Source organism: Populus trichocarpa, chromosome 1 (genome assembly GCF_000002775.5).
Source record: "Populus trichocarpa isolate Nisqually-1 chromosome 1, P.trichocarpa_v4.1, whole genome shotgun sequence".
Taxonomy (NCBI): Eukaryota; Viridiplantae; Streptophyta; class Magnoliopsida; order Malpighiales; family Salicaceae; genus Populus; species Populus trichocarpa.
In genome coordinates, this window is record NC_037285.2 from 39,645,914 (window position 1) to 39,657,104 (window position 11,191).

Below are 11,191 nucleotides of genomic sequence, written 5' to 3' on the forward strand. Positions count from 1 at the left end.
CATGCAATATAAACTCGACTTGTAAACTCGAATCCTAAAATCGTAAAATCGGAAGTAAAATTTTTTAACTAAAAATCGTAAAATCGCAAGTAAAATATTTTAACTAAAATCGTAAAATCGCAAGTAAAATATTTTAAACAATACAAATATCCAAACATCTTAAAATACATAATTCAAATAAAAGTAAAATCAACAATACAAATATCCAAACATCTTAAAATACATAATTCAAATAAAAATTCATACATGTCCATAGTATTTCAATAACTAAAAGTTAACACACTTAAAACAAACAGTCTGTAGGTGTGTCATGTAAACTAAACACACCCTCATTGCCTTTGTCTCCCTCATTATTCCTAAAACAGTCATCAAAATCATTACCATCTAAAGGATTATTACTGCTACTACTAGTACCAGCACCGATATTAGGAACATTAGTGCTACTACTAGTACCAGGACCAACACCAATATTGTCAACAACATTTAACTCCAAGCTCCTTGAATTATCTGGATTGACATCATTCTGAATCTCTAAATCATCTTCAGTTTCATGACACTCCATCCCAACATCATTAAGATTTTCTTCATCATCACTTTCATCTTCTTTACCGTTTTTCCTTCGTGTTGCACTATCAATGACACCAAGCAAATCAAAGTTGGATGAACCATCATGTTTTTCTCCCTCGGTTATCCAATCATCATCAGATGAGAGATGATAAAAAACTTCACCAAAATCATTAGCTTGCTTTTTGACTTGGTTATCATTTAATTTCAGATTGCACATTACAAATACCAAGTCATTCATTTTTTTCTGGTGCAAACGATTTCTTCGTTTTGTATGAACCTATGTAAGCAATTCAAATTAATACCATATAAGATTCTTATAAAATATAAAAACATTAAAAGGAAAAAGGAAAAAACTTACCATCTCAAATGCACTCCAGTTTCGCTCGCATCTAGATGAACTACAAGTCAAGCTTAGAACTCGAATTGCAAATTTTTGTAGCTATGGACATTCATCCCCATAAGAATCCCACCATTTAGCTGGAGTCTTTTTATCCCTTGTTATCTTGGCAGCCTCAATACCGAACAACCCACTTGCATCCTTGAATGAATCAAGTTGCAAGTCAATTTTACACCTTTCACTTGCGTCGGGCACCATTCTTTCTAAGCATTGATATAATCCAATTTTAATGTTGGCATTAACTTTAAAATTAGAATTATAATGATAATGAGGATTCAAATAATATGCTGCTGCATGTAAAGGTCTGTAAAGTTGAAGTTCCCATCTTGCATCAATGATATTCCATATAGGCATATAACTACAAAATAAAAATAAGAATATTATCATCAACATTACATGACCTAGCTGGTAAACATTATAATCAACTGATAGTAGTAAATAAATAATTAGCAAGATATATAATCAATACCTTTTTTTCACATACCAAAATTCACTTGTATCTTCTCTTTTGCTTGATCCATTGCTTCATATATAAAACTCATAGCTGGTTTCTCATCTGAATCAACTAATCAAAGAAATTTTATCAGAGGATATGCTGCCTTAATACATGTAGTAACATCATGCCAAAACTTGTTGTCCAAAACACAACTTTGAATTCGCTTCCCTTCTTCTGTTTTTGAAAACCTACATGACCTCCATTGGATGGAAGTAAACATTGTCATCAACTGTATCTTACAATCACTCAAACATCCAAGAGTTAAGTATGCAGTAGCAAATCTAGTGGCAGCAGGCCTAATCAAATCCTTTCCTTTTGTAAAGTGTCTGAGCATGGAAATGAGAATAGTTCTTGAATATATGTATGAGGTGATTCTCCTCCCATTAGCAATAGTTACTTTATGGACCTCTAGTTTCTTCTCAAAATCTTCCAATATCAAGTCAATACAATGGGCAGCACATGGTGTCCAAAACAATCTTTTTCTTTTTCCCATCAATAATTGCCCTGCTGCCTTATAATTTGCAGCATTGTTAGTGACTACTTGCACCACATTTTCCTCTCCAATCCTCTCCACAATAGCATCCAACATCTCAAATACTTTATCAGCAGTCTTGGATATATTAGAGGTATCTACGGATGATAAAAAAATTGTCCCTTTAGGACTATTAACCAAAAAGTTGCAAATAGAACGCCTTTTCTTATCAGTCCATCCATTAGACATTATTGAGCAACCTGTTTTTTTCCATTCTAACTTGTACTCTTCAAGCAAGTTGATCGTGTGATCTACTTCTTGCTTCAAATACTTCTCTCTAATATCATGGTAGGATGGGGGCTTAAAACCTGGTCCATGCTTTGCAACCAATTCAAGTGCTTTAACAAATTCAGGGTTTTTCACACAGTTAAATGGAATTGCACTGGTGTAGAAAAATCTTGCAATTTGTCGACGTGCTTCTTCTCTAAGATCCTTTTTTAGCAGCTGATTGATGGTGGTTTGTGTACTGCCACTCCCGCTCGCTACTCTCTTTCCTTTGTCCACTGAGGTAATTTCATTCCCTTCATCATTATCTTCATCTTTTCCAATATATTGGAAAGCCTTTCTTTTCTTCTTAGATGCTTCTTGATTTTTCACGAGAACATTCAAAATTATCTTCTTAACATCTTCTGGTACTCGCTGGCATGGCTCAACATCCTTTCGAGTGCAAGCCAAATGATGCTTGAAACGGTAAATGCCTCCACTAATAATTTTCTGACAAAACTTGCACTGCACTCTTTTTGAATTCTTGTCAACATCTATACCATATTGCCATCACACGTCAAGTCTATTGCCACTTGTAGTTTTTTTAGATGTCATGTATCCTACAGTTCAAGAATCATTTGTTTCTTGCAGTTCAATCATTTGTTTAAGAATTACAAATATGCATGTTGTATCCTACAGTTCAAAACATTTTTTATGGAAACTATTCTAGTGAGATAAAAAAGGCAACTATTCTAGTACCCAACAGTTCAACACAGTCCGCATATGGTAAACTGTATATAGTGCAGAGTCAAGCAAAGTCTTGACGCCAATTAATAAATTCAATCAAAGCTGGAAAGAATACAGTGCAGAGTCTGCAGACCAAATATCACTAAACCAAGAATACAGTCCGCATTAAATTGCTTTCATTTTGTTTGCCAGTTTTCTTCTACCATTCACAGTCTAACAGGAGCTCATTTTAAAGCTTGAAACAAAAGAGAACCATACAAATTACAAAGGATAGACTGCATGCAGTCAGGGCTACTAATTACTGATTCGGTAGTGCAAGATTGTCTATTGATACCAGAAAGCTGCCAAAGGAAGTTCAGAAATCAAAGGAATTTGACATGAAGCTTGCAAAATATTAAGCAATAAAAGTCGCCCCAAACAGAGAAATGAATTTTAGAAAGTGATTTTTGCAGGAGAATTAAAATGATTCAGATAGGCCTCATTGAACTGTTTTTTCCCCCCCTATAAAATTACTGGGTTGCAACATCAAAGACAAAAGTGAGATATGCATGGATGAAACTCATATGCTTCTATTTTACAGAATACCTGCAAATTGCAATCTTGGAAATTGGAATGCTTCGTTGCTTCGTTGCTTCCTTGCTTCGCTGAATCTGCAACACCAAAGCAACAACACAGCAGTAACCCATTGTTAGAAAGCTTCACAGAAGAGAAACAAAGCTGCACACGACTCACAGAAGAAATTACTAGCAGCACCACTCCCCGTCTCTCCCTCCGAAAAAAATACCCAGAAGCAAATTGTAGAATACCCAGAACATAAACATAGATTCACAGCATACCATTAGACATAAAAAAACAAAGCTTGGGATTCTTACCTTTGTCTCGCCAAGAATGCTCCGGATCGGGGTGAAAGTGTTTTCTTAATTTGCTGGGGAAAGGGGAAAGGAAAAAGGGAAAGGGGAAGGGAGACTGGGAGAGTGTGAGACAGGGAAGGGACGATTGGACGAAGTCTGGAGTCAGGGAGAGTGTGAGACAGGGACGAAATAACCGGTGGGGTGAGGCCGTGAGGGTGGTCGCCTGGTTGGGTGGGAATTGGGAAAGAAAAGAGATTGTGAATTTGTGAGTCTTTGTGAGACAGTGAGTCAGCTCAGTCAGGGACGAAGTCAAAATTTTTGCATTTCTAATTTTGCATTCGGTGACATTTTGGTGAAGTCGGGAAAACGTAGCGTTTTTTAACATTTTTGCGAGTTGTTACGGTTTTATGCGATTTTAGCACTGTTTTATACGATTTTAAAGCTTTTTGAGTTTTGCCTCCGTTCCTACACGTTTTATGGGTTTTAACTCGTAAAATTGTACGATTTTACGAGTTAAAACGCATTTTTAACAACCATGCTGCAGCGTGAATTACTGTAGTGTTTGATAATGAAATTGTGTATTTTTTTAAAAATAAATTAATTAATTTTTTATATTTTTAGATTAATTTAATCTATTATATCAAAAATTATTTTTTAAAAAATATTATTTTAATATATTTTTAAACAAAACAAATACTTGAAATTATTACTATCATTACACTTCTAAATACCCTGCGGCCATTCTATTTTGATGCAGTTTAAGTCCATTTCTTTGCATGTCACACAAATGTTTTTATTATGGACTAAGCTGATGATTGTACTTATTGATTGACATAAATATTTTTTTAAAATAAAAAATAAATATTTATATTTTTCTCTTTATTATAATTTTTCTGAAAAAATATAAAATAAATTTTCCTAAAAATATTAAGAAAAAAAAACTGGAAAAAAAACATGATGAACTTTTGATGATTGAATTACTGAATGGAACAATTCATAAAACTTTTAAAAAAATTAAATACAACAAGTCGAGTTACATTTTCAATATCTTTAAAAAAAAACTAGTTTGATATATATTTTACTATTTTTTTTATGAGTTTCGTGTTTAAATTTTTAAATAATGAAAGTATGGTGGGATAATTGTAAAAAAAACCTCCTATATTTTAGTTTTTTTTATTTTTAATTTAAAAAATTATTATTTAACTCCTAAACTAGTTTAATAACATCATTACATTTTATATCTCACTTTTCAGCGTCAAAATAAAAATAAACTATTATTTACTGTTTTCATTATAATAATTTTAATTACTAAAGTGCATTTGATGGCTAAAAATAAGAAAAAACAATTGGACATTTTTTTTATAAAAAATACCCAATGCACTATTTACAACCACTAAAAATCCAACAACTCCTCTTGAACCCACCACCACTAATATCCATTGCAACATCATTTCAACTTGTAGTACCATAGAATCCTCCAATTTATTTAGTAGTATTTCTTTGACTTATTGCACTTCAGATTAGATGCATTTTGTCCTTATATTATTACATTGATTCATTCCTAGCCCATGTAGTTGTGACAAGCCCGAACCTACCTTTAAAAATGTGATTGGCAAACCATTTTTTTTTTAAGATATAAAACCTTATTTTGTTATTCAGGGTCTGACATTAAGTTTAGGGCATGTTTGTCAAGTTTTTTTTTTTTAGTTTTATTTTGTATTTAATTGTGTATTTGGCCAAACAGACCTTTAAAATTTTCAAAACAAATCTAGAAAACTTCAGGGATTATTTTAAAAATATTTGTGGGTCCCTCACATTTTTTTCCCTAATAATTTTGTTAAATATTGAGTCGTAGACTTACACTGTAAAATATGGATTTGATATTAAAATTATCCGATTTTCCTTAAAAAAGAATCCTAAAAATTCAAAAAAAATCTTATTCTAGAAAACACTAAAATAGGTTTTTTTCTTCATAATTTCATTTAATATTGGGTTGTAGACTTACACTATAAGATATGGACTCGGTATTAAAATACCTTATTTTTCTCTCAAATTTTGATAGATGAGGCCAACAAATAGAAACATGATCTAGATATAATGATCAATAAACAATGCAGCTTATCATATGTAGGGTGTGCTGGGGTGAATTGTCTTTCCCTTACATAACTAGTCTCCTTACCCAAACTCTCACAAACTATAGGTTTTCTAGTAATCATGATATTAGGTGACGACTCCCTTAAAATCATAACTTTATTATTAAACCCAAAACACTCTTTAATTTCAGGAGGTGGCTCCACCATTCGATGCCGTGCACATCATGACACTCACTAAAAGGAATATAATCATCATTTGCCTCCTTTTTATCATCATCATTTGCATATTTATCATCAATCTTATCATGCACACTACCAGTGCCTACATTACCCTTTGCAGTTCTTTCACTTCCTAGTTTGAAAATCCCTATCACCACCAGCACCACCACCATCATCAAGAAAATCCAATTCATCCATATCAAATTATTGTATAGCTTTATTGCTCACAACATCATCATCATTGAAATATTTTACTCCAATTCTCATATTGCCTTCAACCTTGCTAGTGAAACATCTTGGCATTCTCATTGTTACAAGAGTAACAACATCATTAACATGAATATAAATATGTATTACTTCTTCCCCTTGGTGCATATTCATTAACTTCAATCAAATATATGATTCCCTTTGCTGTCTATTATTTCAAAACCATACATGTCTACATCAAAAGCTTGTTTACATATGAACAATATATCCATCTAGGCCATATAGTCATAACAACAATCTTTCTTGACATGTGATAGGCTACCATGATGATCAACAATAAATGACATCTTATATCTTGCAATTACAAACAGTACTAAACCTAATTAGAGATCTATCTAGCAGTTATATACATGTAAAACCGCTAATTTTATCACTTAGAGTAATTATGAACAATAACTTTAATTGATAAAATTGGATTTTTTTTATGTGTAGTTAACAAAAAATGCATTACAAGAAAAAAAAACAATAGTTTAAACTTTACCACATCACTTAATATTATAATCAATTAAGCTTAAAACCAATTAATTTAGGTTTTCAAAGCTTAAGTACTAGGTTTAGGATAAATTAAAAATTATTCATTTTTTATTAAATCAAATGCATATTTAATGAATCTTCAAAAGTTTAGAGAATTGATTCGATTTTTTGAAACTTCATTCCAGAATCTGAGTTCACTCCAAACGCAGGAGAGTAAATTGAAATTAACCCGCAACAATATTTACAATTATTTCTTAAATCTTTATTCTATTTCTCATTATGTAGTTAAAAAATACAATAACATAAAAATTCAGGACAAACAAAGCCGACCTTAAACCCCGGATTCTTAAAAAGAAACATTTAACCCCCAAAAAATAAAACAAAATTCCTCAAAAACACAATGCATTTCGTCTTTAGAATTAGAACTCACCTCCTTAAACCCCAACAACGAAACCTCCTCTCTGTACTGGGTCCTTCAGTAATCATCCACAGAACCTTAATCTCTTGCTCTACCAAACTCGATTCCGAATCCCAAATTAATGACCAAAACAAAAAACCCCTTCACCTCCTTTTCCAAGAAGCTGTAGGATTATGTGAAAAAACCGGAACAACAAGCCTTGGTACCCATAAAAAAACCAATGAGTTTAAGATAAAGTTGTTGGAGTTAGAGAGAGAAGTGAGGGATTTAAAAGAAGCAGATTCGAAGAGGGGTGAAGAAGAGAAGGTAAAAAATGTGATGAGTAGAGCGAAAGAAGAGACACCCGGTAAGAATTTGTACTCTGTGTTTTTGGGAAAGAGTGAAAACAAAGTGGAAATGAAGGGAAAGGAAGAGAGCCCTGTGGTATTTAAGGCGGAAAGGAAGATGAAAGTGGGGAGGGAGGATAGGCCCAAGGTGTTTAAGGTGTTGTCTCCTGATATGGAAATGTTTATTACTCATTTGTATAAAGAAGGATACTTTAATAATGCCAGCTTCCTGAAAGATGTTAGCTTGGATTTTAGCTTCTTTCATGATAGTTATGGCAGGGATTTTATCAAGTATGCTGCAGAGAAGTTTGGTAAAGATCACCAAGAAATTGCAAAGTAAGTTGATTTCTGGATTTTATTTTTATTTTTATATTTAATGCATTTTTGTTATGTTATTTATGCTTGAATTTTGAGGGAAGGGTGGAGAAATTGAAGATGGTGAAGTTTCCAATATATTGTGGAGTTCAAGATCATAAATCATAAAATATATTAAAGTTATTTTAATGTGCTAACAGATGAGGGATCTGCTTGTAGCTTTTGAATTTCTGTGATGCATAGAATTACAGTTTAAGGGAAGTGAGGTGGTGGAAACTTAATGGAAGTTGATCATGATAGATTATTGTGTTTTTCTATTAACTCATCAGAAACAAAGAGGAATTCGATGTAATGACATCAAAAGATGTAGATTTTATGTTCTTGTTCTTTTCTTCAATTGCTATTTGGCTCTGGACGTTTTTGAATTTCAATCCTATTATAGCATGACAAGGAAGTTAATTTCTGTTCTTGAAAATGTATGCCTTGCATAAGCATCGTCTAGTGCTAGATATTGCTTTCTAGGATCTGCTGACTGCTACGAAGATCATCCATAGATTAATTTGGGCTGTTAAACATGGGAGTTTTTGTTGTGCATACACAAAGGAGACTGCACATGCTCTTTCTTTCCTCTGATTCTCTCGAGGAAGTTTTTATGAGAAGTTCTTTATCTACATCCTCAAAGACTTTTGAACTTCTCCATTCTCACATCATCCCCCCCCCCCCTTCCCTTTAAATTTGAAACCCAGGTTCATGAATCATGGTGCTACCTGGGTAGTCTAATTATACAAAAAAAATCAAGATTGTTCATTTAATCGTCCTCAAAGCAAGGTTTACAGTAATTGAACCATCTTTATGACCAGCTTTACAAGCTTCCTAGGCACTTCAGTTCCCTAAGTAGTGCAAGTGAGGGATATTTTTGTACATGGAATGCAACCTAAAGTTGAAAGGTAGGCTTGAGCTTCAGTTGAGCAAGGTTTTTTAATATCCTACCTGTTGCTCCAAGAGAATCATGTTTCCATCCGTTTATTAGTTACTCCTGTGTTGAGCTATCAACTGTGCTTATGAAAAACTGTGAAATTTTTTGAGATGCATCATCAAATGCACTATCAGAAGTGTTGTGAATGCCGTAGGAAGGGAAGGTGTAACTTCAAAAACCCAGTTACAGAGCAGGACATTAGAGGGCTCTAGAAGGCCAATTATATAGCTCATTCCTTTTGATGTATACCCCAAGTTTTTCAGCTGCGTGTTTGATCAAAGTATTAGATGGAGTCTCTTGTCAAGTTTGTTGAATTTACAAATGGTGAATGCATCACCACAATCAAATTGTCCATATCTTAAATGGCTTTAACAAATGTCTTGCAACTCAAGCCTTCAGGCATCATAGTAAAAGTTTGTGCATCTGACTTTCTGGTAATTTCTGTATGGTTGGTTGGAAGGCAGACATGACAAGAAATATGGCCACCTCTTTGCATATTGTTTTTTAACCTAGCGTATTAATTCCATGACCATTTTTGCTGATTGTTGCGAGCTTTGAACCTTGGATTTACAGGTGGCTGTCAGGCAGTGATTTGAAAAAGGTGGCTCTCTTTGGTTGCCCTACCCTTATGAGAAAGAGTGTTTTTTCTGCCAAAAGATTGCGTAATTTTTTTGAGATTCAAGAGGCCACTGTAAGCCATCCCATTGTCTTCTAATTTTATCTTCATTCTGTTGTTCAAACTAAAATATTGTGACATCTTTTGTCCATGTATTTGCTCCTCAGGTATGTAACAAATGCGTCTTAAAACATTCATGCAATTTCGTGAATCAAAGTGTATGGAGAGGTGATATCAAGACTCTGAATTTAGCTGTTGTGATGAGGGTCATCACTTTATATGCGTTGGAGGCAGTGCACCCAGAATTGTCAGTGCCAAATGAGATTAAGGCTTCTGTCAACCGATTGTTGACTGAAATATTGAAGTTGAGTCAAACTGTTCGTCAAGCTGCATAGGGACCATATCGTGAGTGTTTTCACATAATTTGCGATGTAATATTTTTAACCCATCTCATTTTGACAATTTCTTGTTTGCTTCGCTTTGTTATATATTCATTTTTTTTCTTGGAATCTTATCTTGCGCCTTGAAGGAGAGATAGATGTTAAGGTCTCGCCTTAACAAGATGGGAAGAAGATGGATTTTGAGAGAGAAGAAGAAGAAGATAAGACTTTGAGAGAGAAGAACAGAGAAGAGAAAGATTGAATAGAGAGGGAGAGAGTTCTGCAGTTTCTGCAAAATTACTTCATTCATTTGCTCTCCTTCACGTAATACACAGTCTGTTATTTACATGCAAACAAGCCTCTTTCTCGCCAACTTCAACTAACCATTCCAACTGCTGTTCTAACTTTTAAGTATTTCTAGCATAGCTTAACATGTGCTTTAACTGAATTGACCACGTGTGATGCAAGCCTCTTCAACTTCAAACTGATTCTTTAACCGAAGCTGTTTCGCTTCAAAATTAGTCAGCCGTCATTGCAAAGAACCTTTTATTATTGAACTGTAACAATATATAAACTATGAATAAGTTCTACTTGGAGATTTTGTGCAAGAAGGGATTACTTACTAGTCGCTTTGCTGCATGATAATCATTACAAAGCCAGGGTTTTTTACAGCACAAGGCATTGAAAACATTTGCACATTGAAGAATTTTGTTAGAAGAATCTTTCAGATTGAACTGAACTGAGAGATTTTCGAGATTCTGATAAAGATGGCTGTCATAATAAAATATTTTGTTGATTATAAAATTAGCATGAATTAAATGTTAAAAAGAGTCGTCTTCTTCTGAAAGAAATGATCAAAAATTTTCACTTCAGTGGCATATATAGCAATAAAAAAAAACTACTCAGACAACTTGAGGCCTGCTATGCCACAATGAAAGAGAGACCCTCCAATGCTTCTCAGGAAACTGCTGGTAGTAGAATTCAGTCTGTCCAATGGAACCAAATGCCTCTGCTGTTCCTGCTAGAGATAGCGGAAGAGTTAACCATAAAGCCGACATTGATCAGATGGCACCTCTTCTTTGTGCATTTCCTAGAGTCGGCTTGGTAAGAGCTATAGTCCCTTGCTTCTCTTCGACTAATTAAGCCAGAGACTAACATTGCTGCAATGGTGAGAAAGATGCCAGTGCCGATTCTTTGAAGGATCGTGATGCCACCTTCTTTAACTGTAATCCTTCGCAGAAAAGGGACAAAAATCCGGTCATAGATAGATATGAAAATGCTTAAACTTAGCATCAAGAGCACAATATATATAT

The 11,191-nt window shown here is 33.8% G+C and overlaps 1 protein-coding gene and 1 non-coding gene across 4 annotated transcripts; one reads left to right on the forward strand and one right to left on the reverse strand.

The window, feature by feature from the left end:
- Positions 1–191: 191 nt before the first annotated feature.
- LOC112325043 (uncharacterized) lies at positions 192–6,279 on the reverse strand. Its single transcript, XR_008057254.1, has 6 exons — positions 6,123–6,279; positions 3,816–4,017; positions 3,529–3,593; positions 1,435–2,495; positions 926–1,324; positions 192–844 (listed from the first exon to the last, which is right to left on the reverse strand). It is a non-coding gene; the product is annotated as an uncharacterized LOC112325043 (transcript).
- A 941-nt stretch (positions 6,280–7,220) lies between these two features.
- On the forward strand, positions 7,221–10,403 carry LOC7459109 (uncharacterized). 3 transcript variants are annotated; one of them, XM_024606715.2, is made up of 4 exons: positions 7,221–7,927; positions 9,456–9,573; positions 9,666–9,929; positions 10,028–10,403. In XM_024606715.2, exons 1-3 carry the CDS (start codon positions 7,248–7,250, stop codon positions 9,891–9,893), a joined length of 1,026 nt encoding a protein of 341 aa, XP_024462483.1. In that variant the 5' UTR covers positions 7,221–7,247; the 3' UTR covers positions 9,894–9,929; positions 10,028–10,403. The 3 variants fall into 3 exon arrangements, with proteins under 3 accessions (XP_024462483.1, XP_024462487.1, XP_002298910.2); XM_024606719.2 differs by having other exon boundaries at positions 9,666–9,903; XM_002298874.4 differs by lacking the exon at positions 10,028–10,403 and having other exon boundaries at positions 9,666–10,010.
- The last annotated feature ends 788 nt before the right edge of the window (positions 10,404–11,191 follow it).